Raw genomic sequence first — 16,773 nt, forward strand, 5'->3', positions numbered from 1 at the left:
CATCATCTGATCTGAAATTTAGATTAGGGCAACGAAAATTAACTCAAAATTCCCGTTCGACACTGTAGAAGCTCTCACGAGGCTGCGTAAATAAGAACAAACGATAATTTAGTCCAAAAATGTTTGTCTTACTGTATTTTTATTTTTCTAGTGAATTTCGTTTACAGTATGTTCGGTGTTTTTTTGTCGCAGTGTCTCAACAGTGAACATACATTGTTGGATGAGCTTCCATATAAGGATTATTTAGCCATTTACCGTCAACGGGGTTTTTTGGTGCGACACCTTGACTGTAAACTGTAGTTGAGATTTCATCAAATACAGAATTCAGGTAGGTCCTCCTTTTTGGTTACAAAACGGTGAATTTCTCCTTAAGACGAGAGATTTTTTATGTCTGATCTTGTTACATTAATCAAATTTGGGGGATTTACATCATTGGTGGCACAGAATGGTTCTCATTTTAGTACAGTGCTTATCAAATATCTTGATCTAATTGGTGCATCTAAACGCTGTGACTTGTTCTAAAAAACTGTTCTGAACATTGACAAATGCAATATCACCCAGTGACTCAGTCAAAAACGTTGGTCTCATATTTGACCCCGATCTGTACTTTCAAACACACGTAAAGAACATTACTAGAACAGCTTTTTTCCATCTTCACAACATTGCTGTCTCAGTCGAATGCGGGGATAATAATTCACACGATTGTTACCTCCAGTTTCGATTATTGTAACGCACTACTCTCCGGTCTCCCAAAGTCCAAAATCCAGAGCCTTCAGCTGGTACAAAATGCTGCAGTGAGGCTTTTAACTAAGACAAGAAAGTTTGATCACATCACCCTAATTTTAGCTAACCTGCATTGGCTCCCTGTTAGCTTAAGATGTGATTTTAAGGTTCTCTTGGTATTATACAAAATCATGCATGGACTTTCTCACTCATATCTTTCAGATTTAATTTCCCCCTAAGTTCCGGTAATTATAAATTATAATTATTACCATCTTATTTCCTGGTTAATTATGCAGGGATCAGAATGGAGATTTTCATTTTCAGCTGAAATAGCCAGGGTCCAGGAATAAAGCAGGGCGGAGAAAACCCTATGGTAGATAGGGTTCCAGGGTCACTCAACCACTAAAAAAGGTCATTTTACTAGAAAAATCAAAATGACCAAGTACTGGTGAACTATTTACAGAACAGGTCTGCGGACCCCTGAGCTGTCCTTAGGGGGCCCCGTGATGGAGGCCGCTGGTTGTGCCCCGAAAATCTCAAAAGAAAAAGTTGCTCGACTTTCCGTTCCTTATATATCCTGTCCATTGTTTTCTCACATTATCAATGTTCAATCGTAATAATTATAGTTATTTGACACATATAATAGTTATTCTTATTCAATAAAAGGGTTTCCTCACTCCTCAGCCCGACTTTTAAGTGTTCTATTACAATTGTCAACTCTTAGTATTTTAACCTGACGCAGAGACCTTTGCGTTCATGGTTACGTTTCAAAAGGTTCCTGTGGTTTAATTTGATTTTACATACATTAAATAACACGAAGAGCCAAAGTTTTGAGGGGACAACGTTTTAATTTAAAAAACAAACAATTCACCAGTTTAGAATCGTCAACTTCTCGCCACGAGATCAGTCCGGGCAAAACTATAATATACAAAATAAGCTTGTTAGATTCAACAAAACCGCGGCTCTTGAATCCAGTGTCGCGCTGATTGCACTAGAAAGGACCACAGAATAGTTTCCTAGTCTGAACCGGAGAATGGTCACACGTTGAGGTGCAATTCACAAAACCTCCCGACTACCGAGAAAAATCACAGCTTCACAATGTTGAGAACCGTCCTGTAACGAAGGGTTGCTTGTCAAAGTATGACAGAAGTATTTACACATTGACGCTTCCAATTCATTGGCGAAGCTTCGATAAACAGTCTCGAAACATAGCCATCAAACAATATTTACAGGTGCACGCCATTCATGCATGTGATCCTTCACGTGGAAGTCCTCATAAGGGAAGGAAGCAAAACTTTCTGGTTTGCTGTTCAGCGATATAACAGACGGGAGATATTAATCTCCAACGCATCCCTGAGTGAACGGATTAGCAAAGTGGCTTCAAGGTTAAAGGTCTAGTTTTGTCTCTCATCACGTTAATGCTCATACCAAGTGCCAGTCAATTTGCCAGTGAGGAGTCAAGTTGGGTCTCCTCTTGTTTGACATTTAAAGTTTTGGGGGATTCGGATTCAGACACGGTTTGTGGCTCTTCATCCTTGGGGTTGGCTTCTTCGCCTTCCTTGTCTTTGCTCTTCTTGTGTTTTTTCTTCTTGTGTTTATGCTTGTGATCTTTCTGCTCGCCACCCTCCTTGTCCGCTGCTTTATGCTTCTTGTGCTTTTTGTGTTTCTTGTGCTTCTTATGTTTCTTTTTCTTCTTCTTGTCGCCCGAGGCAGCTGAGTGCGAGTCGCTGCGGTTGCTGTTCGAACGCTGGCTGGCCGTAGGGCTGCTGTCGGAGGCCTCGTCCCCTTCGCTGTAGTCTGGAACGAAGGCCGCCTCGTCAGTCTCGCGACCCAGGTCCGAACACAGGCGCGGTCTTTTGGCTTCGGGCCTATTAGCAGTCTTTTCCTCCTTCCCAGGTAATCCTCGCTCTTTGCAGTCTCTTGCATCTGGTTTCGATCCCCTCTCCCCCCGAATCGTTTTTCTCTCCTGTCGCACGATCTTGATTTTAGTGGGTTTACTGCCTTTGCTGTCCTCTTTTGGGAGCCTTTTTCTTTCCTCCTTGACCTTCTCAGTTCTGGTTGCCTCAGTCTTTTGGGGGACAGGTGACGTCTCCCTGGGAGTCTCTTGAGGAACTACAACCACCGACGCCGCTAGCGCTTGCTCTTCCTCTTCATCATCCTCGCGTTCCCATTTTGAGCGAGGGGGCGCCTGAATAAGAAGCTGCTCCCCAGCGGGCTGACTGCTAGATGCCGTGACCGGATCCGCGGTTCCAGAGGAGTCGCTCTTCTCTTCCTCTTTTACCTCAGTGTTCGACTTGGGCTCCTGAGTGGACCTACTGGAAGGGAGGATTGTTATTCATCACAGTCAAAAAAACTGAGTGAGTGCATCGAATTACCTGGCAGTGCTGGCAGGTTGGCTTGTTAACACCTTGCGGCTGATCCTGGGCTTGCCCCTCACTACTTTTGTCTCCCCCTCTTTTGCTGCAAAGATGAGGAAAAAAAATTCGATTAGAGAAAACCAAAACTTAATATTTAAGAGTTGTTTTCCAAACCATTACCAATGGGATAAATAGATTAAATTTACAATTTCCCCTCTTTCAAATTACTTATGGTCACAATTTAAGTAATTATACTTAAAAATGACCGTTTTACAGCACCAAGTCATGTTCTGCATTTTACACCCAGTCAGTGGCACATACATAGCACAAAGAATGAGTATGACGTGGGGACACCAAGTGTTGCATATCATAAAGAGACTCCATGAAAAGTATTTAACCGGGTTGAAGAGACAGGCAGAACAGGGATAAGGAGGAAAACGAAATTCCCCTGAAAGCCAAGACGAGGAAGTTTGAAAAAACGCATTTAGCGCTTAACTTCACCGTGACCACTTTATTAGACGGGGAAATATGTGTGCTTGCTATTCAAAAATGTTGACAGGACAAGGCATGAAGCAAAAAAGGTTAAGCTGTCATTACACCCCAATCACACTGATGCAGGGATCAGAATGGAGATTTTCATTTTCAGCTGAAATAGCCAGGGTCCAGGGGCCGCAGGCCCCGGCCAGGTCCAGGGCGGAGCCCGGTGGGGGGGGTCAACAGCATTTATCTTATTTGCTATGTGAAAATTGCACTAGAATGAATTAAATCCAACAAAACAGAAACCATGTATTATATATATATATATATATAAATTAAAAAAATAATAATATATTGACATTAAAAGCATGATCATGATGATACAAAATAATTTATTTTAATCATGTTTATAACAAATTTTAAATTTTGTTTATCCTGTTCTAAATATTGTATAAACACAAAAGATAAAATCATTTCATAAATAAATAGATTAATAAATACCTCAGATTGGGATTTTCTGTAACACAGGGGAACCAGTGGTTGATTGCTGCTAGTATTTGAAGTGGAAGGATTTGAAACGGCCAATAATGTTGAACCGGTGGTGTTACTGTTAGTTTCACTGCCGATTTTAAATGCGGATCCGAGTGCATAATTTGATCGCTGGCAAGCTATTTTTGCTTTGAGCTTGTTCATTTTAGCATAATCGATCAGTGCCACACAACCTCGCGTACCATAATTGATCAGATCGACACAGTATAGACACTTTGCTTTCCCTGGAACATCACACTTTGCGATGAACTGGCTCAAAGTTTCTGTAACTTCCTCGATCTTTGCGCCGATTTTAACGTTTACTGTCACATTCTTCTCCAGCCATGACCACTTAAATTTATTCTTGATTCCTTTATCAATCTCGGAGACAGAAGCCTCGTCTTCTTTTCTTAGTATTTTCATATTTACTTTTTCAAACACTCATTTCACCGTTTGAAAAGACCGGAAGGAGCGCCATGTTTGAGAAAGCCAATGCTCTGAACAAAAGCTCCGCTGATTGGTTATCAGCGAACCTATCGACCAATGGTCTAAATGCTAACTTGGGGTGATGAAACAGTCACGTATCAGACCTCACCCCCCCAAAATATTTTCTCATCGAATTTAGACGATTTACGGGAATGACCTTTGGGGTTCAAAAACAGCGGAAATCCGCGGGTCCGCGGAAAATTCTGATCCCTGACTGATGAGACACTTGAGTGAAAATGTGGCCAAAAAAGGGCTTGGATTGGGCATGAATTAAAGTGATGGATAAGCACCAATATTTAACAATACTTTCAAGCAAGATGTTTTCTTCTTCAAAGACAGAAAATAAGAAGCACTGCACTAAGTCCATAAGTTTGTCTTTCACTGACCATCTTTGGGAACAGCATCTGTTTTCTTCAAGGTAGATGCAGTCTTTGCTGTTCTTTCTTTGGAAACACTCCTGGAGAGGGGCATGAAACAAAGAATCATATAAGTTGGATTAATTATCCATTGGTTATAAGCAAGTGCACGAGACAAGTGCACGAGACAAGCGCACTCACCGGTCGGATTTTGACGCTTTCTCAGCAGCCTCCTTGGAGGAACTTTGTCCCTGCTTCTTGCTAGTGGCTTTCTCTGCAATGGTCATTTTGTCCAAACAGACAGATCTGCCGGGTGCGGTTCCAGAGTTTTTACCCTCTACTTTGTGTGACTTTCCACTCGAGTCAGTTTCTTTTGCTCCAGAGACCTTCTTTGAGCTTGATCCAGACGCTCGGTCGCGCTCTTTTTCAGAAGTCAGAGTCCTCTCTCGGTCCGATATTTTTGCACGATCCCGGTCTGAACTCTGCTCTTTTGCCCGGTCGCGGTCAGAAGCTTTTTCTCGGTTTCTGTCAGAAGCTTTACCCCGATCACGATCTGTAGCTTTTTCCCTTTCCCTGTCTTTATCGAATCCTGAGACCTTTTCCCATTCTCTGTCAGATGCTGAAGCTTTTTCCAGGTCTCGGTCTGATCGTGAAACCTTTTCCCGTCCCCGTTCGGAACCTCTTTCGCGTTCTTTGTCCACCTTCCAGTTACCTTCCCGCTCTTTGTCTACTCGTGAGTTCCGGTCAGGGTCTCTATCAGATGCCAAAAGCTTTTCTCTAGATTTTTCTTTTGATAGGTGTCCATCAGAAGTAGGCCGCTCCATTACCTCATCTGCTTGTGACTTAATGGCAGATTTGGTGACGTCTGGGTTGTTAGGTCCAGATCTGTCTGCTGAGGTCTTGTCATTGCCAGAAGACGATCTGTCAGTGACGAGATTGTCTCTTTTAGCGGCATCTCGGTTTGGAGGGATACTTCTCTGTGCAAAAGGCTTCACCTAGGAAAACAGGCAAAGTTATGTCAGGTTCGCTTAAGTAGAAATCGTTTATATCTGAAAATACCACAAAGTTATACATTCTGTGAGTGGCTTGCCAAAACATAAGCTCAAGTCTAAACATTGACACCATTTGTCAGAATATACGGTTAATGGCAAATGATAAATATATATATCTATTTATTTACACATTACTCATGAGTACTAGGAAAACTAGAGACCCACCGGGAAATCCATGAGCGGTCTGATTGCACTTCGGTCTTTATCCACCCAGACAATCTCACGACCCACCGTCACAGGAAGCAGCTCAGGTCTGTCAGGCTGGTGTGAAAATCTCTGGAGAGCTGACAGATGAGGATCGTGCAGATGATGCGAGTAGACCTCCACACCGATCCCGGGTCCATCCAGCCTCCGCAGTTTTCCGGGCGGCGACCCGAGTGAGGAACGGCTCTCCTCCCCCATACGTGAGGGGGGGCGATGGAGGTACGGGAGCACTTGGTGGGGCAAGGGAATGATGCCACCACCATGCGGGTTGTCTCTTCGACCGCGGATGTCGTTGCCGGGTCGTAGGCTGTCATTGAGAGTAGGATGTGGAAGAAGCAGGCTTTGAGAGAAGGATGGAGGGGTCTTTGACAAGGGGGGTCTCACAGAAGCAACTTTAGTCTTTTCCTTTTTATTTGTGTTTTGAGATTCTTCGGGTTTAGGTTTGGCAGTCTTCGACAATTTTGCTGAAGAACCTGTAGATAAAGGATCTTTCTTTTTGGTCAACACCGTTTCGGCAGTTTTTTTCTTAACTTTGTCACTTTTGACTTTAGAAGCATCGATTTTGGCTTTTACTTTGGCCTTCTGGCCCCTGTCCTTCTTGGTCTTGTCTGTCTTGAGCGTAGACTTGAGTGAAGGTTTTGTGGCTGATGTGGTGCTTTTGGAGGGGAGAGCCTTTGAGTTGACACTTGAGACCGACTTGGAGGATATGGGAGGAGTCTTACTTGGCGACAATATGTCGTCCATGGGCTCGTCTCTGACAGGTGTGGCGTCACCTCTGTCAACAGAATGCTGCGATTGTTCACCGTCCTCCCCAGCTTTTCTCTTTTTGACTTTCTTGGTCTTCAGGAGCTTGGGATTTGTCTTAGTCACAGATGATGTGGATGAGGGAAGATTTTGAGAAAGTGGGACTTTTTCATCACGACCTCTTCTTATTCTGCCGGCAGGGGAATACTCCCTATGAAACGGGGATGCCCTTTCTCGGTCTCTGTCCCGCTCTCGTTCTCTGTCTCTTTCCCTGCTGCTACGGCCTCTGTGATGCAACGCCTGCTGTTGTTTCTCATAGTCTTTGTAATATTTGTTGTACCAGTCTCGATACTCTCGCTCCCATTGCCGGTAGCTATCGCGTTCCCAGCGTTCTTGACTAGTGGGACTAAGACCGTAGGGCGCCAACTCACGTGGTGCTGGTTTTCGTCCGACGGGACTGCGGTTCCTGAAACCTCCCGGAGAGCGGGAATGAGACCTGGAACGGAATTGCGCGGCACCCTCCGCCCCCTCCCAAGCAGCGTTGCGGATTGGGGGTGGTGAACCAGAGCGCCGGTAACCATATGACCTCGAGCGGGAGCGGGATCTTGACCGAGAGCGGCCATAACTGCGTCCATTACGCCGGGAGTAAGGTGAGCGTGGATAAGGCCGCCCGTGGGAGCGTGAACGTGAGCGTGAACGACTTGGGGTGTACGAATAAGATCTCGATCTGGACCTGGAGCGAGAGCGAGTGTAGGAGCGGCTGAACGGAGAGCGGCTATATGACCGGGACCTGGTTCAAAGGGCGAAAAGAAAACAGTATGAGAGACATCTAAAGTTTGAGTGGGCATGCTTATACAATCGCAATTCAATTTCACTTTATAATTTACTAGGCCAACACTTTGTTGTTTGATGCGCTGATAAAATGAGGTTACCTGGAATATGAACGTCTCTGCCTCTTAGGTGCATTTCGGTACTTCATCAGCTCTTTGTGAAAATCTTTTGTAAATTCATCAAGTTTGGATGAGATGCTGTAAAACGAAAATGTGGCACTTGTTTAGAACCTTAAGAAAAATAACCTAATGCTTACTGACATATTGATATCACTTTACCAGATTATCATAGCTATGGGCTATGATAATCATGATTACAAGTCTTGGATTCAAGACTAATGTTCTTTGTATTTTATTTTAGTTTTTGAAGCAGTTCTGTTGAGTTCAGTCAGATTTTTCATGGTAGGAATAGCTTCATTTTTATTTGTCTTTTTTAGGGGGACCTAGTGCAATTTTTTATTGCCAAAGATGAAAACCAAGGCCGCAAGAAAATCTGAACATAGTTCATTTTTTACCATGATGACAATATAGTTATTGCAATGTTGTCAAAAACACTCATACAACAATCTTAAAAAATGCAAAATACAGGGGGGAGTGAATATTTATTTTTGGCTATTGTGATTTCACATCTAGTAAGTACAAAATTATAAATTCCCACAATCCCTTATTTTTTTTATTTCAGTGTTTAGCCAACCATTTATCATTATGTGTTTCTGCCCATAGTATTCAATCAGGCTGCATCTGTAATCAGGGTTAGGTCATCAAACTACGAATTATGTGTTAAAAATACTAATCTGAAGAGGTTAATACTCTAATAAATTAACAAGGCTACTCAACTTAATATTGGAGAACTAACTGTTATAGGTTTTACTCACTTGTCTTGTCGATGATGTCGCTGCCTGTAGAAATCTTCTTTTGATAGGGGTGGCTGATTGAGGGAGGAAGGCAAAGGGAGCAGAGGGGGTTGGCTGCCAGGTGCAGTCCATGGAGGGTTGACACCCGGTGGCCCGTGGCCATACATGGGCTGAGGAGGGTAACTCATTGTCGGTGGCGGGAGGAGACCAGGAGCTGTCGGGTAGAGGGGTGGGTATGCCTGTGGTGGCGGCGGGTATAAGGTGGGTGAAACATAGAGCGGGGGAGCGGGAAGAGGAAGTTGGCCAGGCTGGAGGTGGGAAGAGGGGGGCTCGCCTCTGCTTCTATAAGACCTAGGATTAATAATAAGGGATTTTAAGGAAAACCAAATTCAATTTTTATGGAATTTACATCTGTTTAGTATTTAAGGTAATGATCAGCCAAAAAATGTTACTATAAAAGGTTATATAATTGTGGAAATTGTGAATATTTGTTGCTGGCTTAACAAGGCTGAGTTATTTTGTTTTGCTTAACGCACATTCTGAAAAATATTAACAACAATATTTTACACAAAAGACAGAAGTTTTGACAAGTGAGTCGTAAATATGTCCTTACCTTTCCCAATGGCTTCCTCCCCTGTCCCTGTGAGGTTGGTGGAGTCGGGAATGCGGACCTTGAGAGCAGAACCAACAGTTTTAAATGCAGATACTCTCTCTGTTACAATTACAAGAGACAGGATTTCTTACCAGAAAGATGAGAGTGTGGCCTCGAGGATGAAGCTGCACCAAGGAGGGGCGGATTGTAAGCCTAATAAACAAAAGGTTGTTACTTTTTAGACAATAATCAATTTTTTTCCCCAAGTTCAGAATGTTTGGATAAATATTAACTTTGTCAGCAGAGACATAATCATTTACTCTACATAAACCTGTAGCAATAAAATCATTTATATTTTACAGGAAAAACAGACTCACCTGTGATCTGCTTTCTGCATCGTTGGGTGGGCCTGGTCTGACAATGGGTGGTGGTGGCTCTGCCTCACTATTAGACAAAAGAGAATTAATTCCCTGTCCATTTGCGTTCTTTTTGATAATACATAATTTGCTCAACTCACCCTGGTGGAGGTGGTTCGTCCTGATTTCCAGAGTCCTGAGGAGATTTACTGTCCATAACAGGTGACCCAACTGGCAGCGGAACCGGCGATGCTTCTTTACTTTCCTCTTTGATTTCAGTTTGGGGTGGCGGCGAAGGCGTAGGGGTGGGTGTGTTAGTGGCTGGAGGTACTGTCGGTGGAGTCTGAGCCTGAGGGGCTGTCACAGTTGTAACAGAAGCAGGTTGGGGAAGAACCTGAGGCGGGGGCTGGGAAATATTGGCCATCAGCGGATCCTGCTGCCTGGACTGCAGATGCCTGTTCAAGAGATGAAGCCGTGGAGGAGGAGGTGCCGAGGGTTGGATTTGTTTGCGCCCACGCTTGGTGTAGCCCGTCTCATTTTTGAAATTGTTCACAGCCTGCAAGGCGGGGTAAAACAAATGTATGATTAAATTGATACGTTAAAAGACAAAGAGGTGTAAAACAAGCCGTAGCAAAGTGGTCACCTGTCGAAGGAACTTGTTGGCAATTAGGTTGTCAGGCGAAACATCAGATTGCTTACAGGTGAAGCAAACGTGCTCCTCAGAGTCCAACAATGTTGTCCGAATACCTGGAAGCAAAACAACATTTAAAAATCCAGATTCTAAACATACCATGTCGAAATATTCTGAAGGTTTGTAACGAAGATTATTTAATTTCTTTATAAAAAATTACAGTACGTGAGACTTTGTGATCTATTTGGTTACAAAAAGACAGTGACTGAAAGAGTACTAGTAACTGGGGGTTTTAATGTAGGAACTTCAAGGGGTACATTGAAGTTTTAAATAAAAAGCATCAGCAACAAGGTGCATTACTCCTATAAAAGATAATGTCCAATTAGATAGAAAAAATATTTTATTTTAGGAATTGCAGTCAATAATATTTACTGATATTACATTCACTAGATAACATATTCCCATTTTCTAAAATAATGTTGCTCATTTAAAGATGACCAAATTATAACATGTACACATTTGTTTCTTTTAAAGTTTTCATTTTATTGGATACACAAGTTGAACATATAGTAAAGCAAGGCCAATAAAATCATATACAATTTTATAACTAGAAGTTGTGTTTTATTTTGCTATAAAAAATAAAATATTTTAATAATCTATAATTATAAATTTGGTCATTAAAGGATTACTAAATTATCATTCATAATTTTTTGTTAAGCACTTTTTATTTTATTGGGAAAACAAGGGAAAATGTAGTAAAATTAGACTCCTTGTTAACTAAAAAGTTATATTTTTCTATAAAAAACATGTATACATACATATAAGCAAAATACTAAAGAACAAACACAAATGAGAAAAATATTCTGCCAATAAGAAGCTTTTTTTTCAGCAGAGCACAATGACAAAAGTACTTAGTAATTTTCTGATTGAAGGGGCACAAATCCTTTATAAATCAATAAATTCTTAATCACTTTTTCAAAACTCACAATCATCACAATAGCTGTTTCCACAGCAGGGAATGACCACAGCATCTGTCATCAGATCATTGCAGATTGGACATAGCAGCTCATCTGGGATAGGATCTGAATCGTCCTCAGACGATGATTGGTCATGAGGCACAAAGGGCGGACGCTCCTTCTTCCCCTGCGCATAGGCCTCCCTGTGATGAATCCAACATTGTCTAATTAAAGGCCAGGTCAAACTTTCCAGAAGATAAAATGAGAACAAGATTTAGACTTTGGACGTACGCATCAATAGCAGGTATGGCGTATTCTCCAGTGCTGGTCAACATGGCTCCTTTAGTGCCAGGCTCAGCTTTCACCATAAAACTTTGAGGGATCCCTTTGCTGGTTCTAACTTGCTTAGGACCCTCTGCGCTCTTATCCTGCACCGATAAATTGTAATCACTATCCACTACTTAACTAGGTTAGAATCTCAGCAAGCCGATCAGGTCATTACCATGAGCATTGGGCATTGCCGAATGTAGTGACCGGTCTTTCCGCAACGGAAACAAAGGTAGTGAGACGGAGGCGGTCCAACTGCCTTCTTAGAGTAGCTACAGGAAAAAATTAGGTGTCACTTGTTCCAAAAGTTTAACCTCCATCAATGTGGGAGGAAGGATGGGCAAAACTTGTAAGAGTGATGAAATACTAACTGAATAGGGTCATATTCGTGGTTGGACTGAGTCATCATGGCTTTAATCTTGTCCTCTTCGGATGCGTTAGCATCAACGAGATTAGCGGTCTACAAAAAGAAAACGATTGAAAAATTAAGATTCAAAATTGAGGTGGAATGGGTGTTTGGGTGAATCTGCTCTCTGTAGCATTAAGCAAAAAGTTGAGCGAGATTCTTTAAGTGGTCAAAGTAAACGCTACCTTGGTGAGCTGGGCGAGTGACATTGATGGTGAGGAGTCAGTCTGCAGGAGAATCATAATACAAGATATTCAAGGTTTAACAAGGCTATTTCACATGCCCCCGAATTGTGTCCAATTCCTCAGTTAGTCTAGTCGCAAACCTGAAGCAATGAAGACAAACTTGCTCATTTGAAATTTATTAGCTATGATTTTTTTTTAAAAAAAGGCACAAAACTTTCCAGTATAATGTATTATTACCCTCAATGTAAAAAATATAAATTCTCGGTGGGCAAAAACTATATCTCTCTTGGTTGTTCTTAACCGATTGAGATTTGCTGTGTAAAAACACGATTGGACACCTCAGACTAGTCATTCCATTTAGCAGAGAACACATTGCTTGAAAATTTGATCAATTAAGAAGGCTCCTAGCATTAGCGTTTCGAATGAATCAGAGGCCTTGAGGTTGTTGTCTTTGAAAGTACCAGCTATAAAATAATAGGAAGGTAGGACATTCATATTAGTTACAGGCATAAAAAAAGCAAACCCGGCTTCAGAATGTAACCAGAGGCGCGACATTCGTGCCAGGGTCAGCTAACTTCCCCCATATGACCCCTAAAAGACATTGAGCCAAAAAGGTATTTCTATATGATTTAACCACAATAAAAAGTAAACATCTGTTCGGAATGTAGACTGGATATTTGTTGAGGGAACACACAGGGAATGTGGTGCAGAAGTGGCTCTGACATGCAGAACCCACTTGAAAACCTTTATTGATAGGCTTCACCATCTTACAAGAAAACTACACCAGCAATGTTGTGTCACTCATAAAACGCACCTAAGAATAAAACCTTTACCTCCCTACACTAGTGTGTGTGTTCTGTGTGGAATATCAAAGATGCAAGAAAGTGGGTTATGTGCAGTCCATGAAACAAGGCATTATATACATGAGACATCTGACAAATTAGGATTGCTCTCAAAGTGTGGCAGAGTTCACTTTCCAAACTAGAATAAAATAATTCAAAAGAGCAAAGCAATTCCTTGAGATTCCCCACATTCCCCTTCACTCAATTGTGAATTACAATCAATCCCAGGAACTCTTCATTGGTTTTCTAAAAAGCACATGTTATTTTCACAGAAAACACAATTACATTATCATGACATTAATTTACCATTATGTGACAAATAGTTGCCCGAAGCGTAGCGGGCTACAGAAGCCATTTCATTATGAAACACAAGTTAAGAAAGTGCAAGCACTTGTAAGCTAGCAAACAATACATCATGAAGAAAAATGACTGCTCGATTGTTGGAAAACAAACAATCCCGTCAGTACGAAGACACCCCCAGCCCCCTGCCCGAAAAATAGGGAGAGCCGAATCACATGTAGCACTATAAAAACAAAATGCTCACGATGCAATTGATAGAATGTCGTCAGAAAAGGAGGGAGTAGATAGGTAAGGGGGGGAAGTGAGTGTTGCTTTTTTGGGTGTGTTTGCTTTGTTTTTGGTTGTTTTTGTTACATACGAGTCTCGAAGATCCTGCCACAGACGTGTCAGAACGATCTCTGTAGAAAAAACAGATGAGGAAAAACGTAAATTACCACAGCAATTAAATCATCACTTAAATTAAAAATGTATATATGAATTTGATTTACCGTCTTTGATAAACACATAGTAAACATTGTTTGCAACGTGATTAGATATAATGCTTCAGGGTAAACACTTGATAAAAATAGAGAAATGTCAGGATAAATTAGCAAAAATAATTGCAATGTAGTGCTTGGACACTGGTCTAAGTTGTTATTTGATTACAATGAATAGTGCAATAACATAAGCAGCAAACCCCCCAAAAAAATATTTTCTCTGTGTTGAGCGCTGGTTTAGGGTGGTAAAGGCCCTGGGAGAGAAACGGTCTCTGAGCCCACTTGCCCTTGATTTAGGGGACCCGTCTCTCCTTCAGAGAGCAACAACTCAAAGAGGTGGTGGCTGGGGTGAGAAGAGTCCTTTATAATGTTTGATAGCTCTGCGGCAGTATCGAGGAATTTATCACTTTGTCAGTGGAGATATGGAGATTCTAGGTAGACATTGTTTTAAGAAGGCAAATTCTAATCTCGGAGAAAAAAACGTTAACAGAGGAGCGAAGTAAAAGAAATAAATCTTGTTGGGTCAATGTATCTCATAATAAACTACTGGGTGATTATAAAAAGATAATTATTTGAATATTATTATAATAAATATATAAGTATTTCACTACACTAACCGAGGAGCAGATGATTTGTATATAAATTGACATATGACCCTCCAGGCACTGCACATAGTGAACATATGTGAAATCGATCACAATCCACATGCTTTTGGATTTAGCATTTCGGTTTTAAGAAATAAATCTTGTGATCTTCGAAATTAATACTTTCTAATGCCATTTGCCTTAATCATGTACTTTCTTTGATATCTGCATCCCATTTTTTGCCCGTATTTTCCATTTATGTCAGGACTTTGATGACTTAGTCCCAATGAACGAATTGGCCTTATCAGTAGTCATTTTGGCTAAATTTTATTTGCAAACTTTATTTGGCTGAGAGGACGCAAGGATCCTTGTCCATGTAAATTTAAACAGATAGAGGCCATTCCTCCAACAGCAGGTATTTAAAACTGACGCAAACTTATACTGTCTGCAGTTTATTATTTTGTAATATACTTACACTATGAACGTCCTGCCAGCAGGTTTGACTCCGCCAATCGGTGTCCTTCTGACAATTACAGAGGAATGCTTGGGGATGTGGGCTTCGTCATCCGTGTATTCTAAAAAAATGATAAATCAAGTTTAATTGAAGTGACCTTGCAATATTCAAGATTGTTTCTGGAAGTACGTTGTCACTTTCACATAAGTGCAGAGACTAATTTGATGTAATTGTGTCTTTAAGGGGAAATAGATAAGACCAAAGAAGCGAACTCTTAAAATGTTTAATCTAAATTGAAATACAATGTACTATTGTCGAAAAATATAAAAAAACATTGCATGGTGACGTCAAAGCTCACCTTCTCGCGTCTGCGCATTGGTGATCTGTAGGTCGCAGTCAGTGGCCTTGAGGCGCTCCCTGGCCATGATCTGGCGCTTGAGCTCACACAGGGTTATATGCAGCCCGTCGAACGTGACTGTGTTGTAATCCAGTTTAGAGGAGAACTTGTAGTGAACACACGACATTTTGTCACACTTTTTTTTTTTACAACAACAAGGATCGGGGGAGAAAGAGGGTTGCAGGACTGGGGTGATAATAGACACAGGCTTTCAATAACCAAACACTATCAACACTCAAAATCACAGGAGGCCAAACCTGGTAACTTTTTAATTACTTGAAAATGTTCTTGAGAAAAATGGACAAAAATTGAAAATAGGAGGGTGAGTCAATGACGCAGAGTCCTCGTTTAATTCCAACGTAAGCGATAAAAGGCCCGCACGCCGATCGAAGGCGCCATGTGGCCTTCAATCAAGTCCTCTCGAGTCCCAAACCAAAGCGAAAACACAAGCAATGACACGGAAATCCAACCCAAAAGGGAAGCATAAAAAATGAGTCCGGTGTTTCTTCTATTGAGAAAACGGCATTTGAAAGCTGGTTTCGTCCGCCGGCAGTCCTTGGGGGCACAAGTAGACGGCAAGTACAGGCCGCTCAGTTAGCAGCTAATGTTGCTAACCGCAATTCATACAACATACTGGATTTTAAATGCAAATGGTGTCCTTGTCCCCATTTCTTCACAAATGTCCACAGAAAATGAAACCTAACATCACTCGACCGAGAAGACGTATTAGTTGCAAACACCGAGAAGGCTTAAAAAAACGAAACCGATGGCGAAGATATAGCAAGCTCCGGCTAATATAAGCCTCTGCTATGCCAAACAAAAAACGTTTATTTTCCTCTCCGGGTCCATCAGAGTGTGTCCATTTGTCTCCTCGACGCAAGTATCCAAAAATATAAAAAGCAAGAAAAAAAAAGAATGTATCCGTCAAAACGTCGAGCCACAATAGTCCTTGTCGTCGCTGTTTCATTAAAATGGCGTCGATCGGAAAGAACGCCTGTGCAAAGAGTAACAACACATATGACGATGAGAGAAGTCCGCTCATATCACTTCCTGTTTGGACAGACACGCCGTAACGTTGCGTTCAGAAGCGGAATCAAATTTTAACAGCCAAGTTTTATCAACTTGTGCTGAATTAAACACATCCCAATTATTATTGTTGCTTTTTTTCTACGTACTTTTGCAGCACTTATTTTATTTTATTTTTTTAAATTGTCGATTTTGCATACCTTTCAACCTCAGCCAAATGCTCCCCTTATTAATGATTGCAATTCAAGTTCAGGTTTCGTTTATTTGAAAAGGGACTAGTATGCACCGTAAACTCATGTCACATACTATAATATTTTAGCCATTGGTGTGTAAGTGAATGGGTAAATGTGAAGCAAATTTTAAAGCGCTTTGGGAGGTCTTCAATGACTTGAAAAGCGCTATATAAATGCAGACCATTTACCAAAGCTAATTCTCAATGTCTGTCACCAGAAGGGCTTTTGCAGTCAGTCCAGTCATGTTTATTTGCACAGCCCTTAATCACAAGAAGTCTCAGAGGGCTGTACAGAAAATACACAGGCAAATTCAATTCATGTGTGTGAATATTGGGTACAAAACAAGGTGCGAGCAGAGTTCTTTTGTAAAAATGTCACTAAATACTGCAAATCAGAA

The 16,773-nt window shown here is 41.5% G+C and overlaps 1 protein-coding gene across 2 annotated transcripts; it reads right to left on the reverse strand.

Moving 5' to 3' along the window:
* Window positions 1-1,551: 1,551 nt before the first annotated feature.
* Window positions 1,552-16,046, reverse strand: LOC148361449 (uncharacterized). Of its 2 annotated transcripts, none has more exons than XM_088342128.1 (20): window positions 15,079-16,046; window positions 14,742-14,841; window positions 13,565-13,604; window positions 12,065-12,106; window positions 11,845-11,933; window positions 11,649-11,745; window positions 11,438-11,574; window positions 11,177-11,349; window positions 10,203-10,306; window positions 9,721-10,115; window positions 9,581-9,647; window positions 9,356-9,416; window positions 9,225-9,282; window positions 8,633-8,962; window positions 7,860-7,955; window positions 6,145-7,717; window positions 5,129-5,922; window positions 4,958-5,028; window positions 3,099-3,183; window positions 1,552-3,035 (listed from the first exon to the last, which is right to left on the reverse strand). In XM_088342128.1, the coding sequence occupies exons 1-20, from the start codon at window positions 15,242-15,244 to the stop codon at window positions 2,162-2,164; spliced, it is 5,352 nt and encodes a 1,783-aa protein (XP_088198254.1). In that variant the 5' UTR covers window positions 15,245-16,046; the 3' UTR covers window positions 1,552-2,161. The 2 variants fall into 2 exon arrangements, with proteins under 2 accessions (XP_088198254.1, XP_088198253.1); XM_088342127.1 differs by having other exon boundaries at window positions 1,552-3,038.
* Between the last annotated feature and the right edge of the window lie 727 nt (window positions 16,047-16,773).

This window comes from Urocampus carinirostris, chromosome 8 (genome assembly GCF_059441175.1).
Source record: "Urocampus carinirostris isolate Australia breed hairy pipefish chromosome 8, RoL_Ucar_1.0, whole genome shotgun sequence".
NCBI lineage: Eukaryota > Metazoa > Chordata > Actinopteri > Syngnathiformes > Syngnathidae > Urocampus > Urocampus carinirostris.

Bases quoted from the DNA above. Each gene is read 5' to 3' on its own strand.
- LOC148361449 (XM_088342127.1), bottom strand. From the start codon at position 15,244: ATGTCGTGTGTTCACTACAAGTTCTCCTCTAAACTGGATTACAACACA. The intron at 12,107-13,564 runs GTATGTAACAAA...ATTCTCCTGCAG, and splicing joins TGGCAGGATCTTCGAGACTC to ACTGACTCCTCACCATCAAT. The intron at 9,417-9,580 runs GTGAGTCTGTTT...TTTGTTTATTAG, and splicing joins ATGCAGAAAGCAGATCACAG to GCTTACAATCCGCCCCTCCT.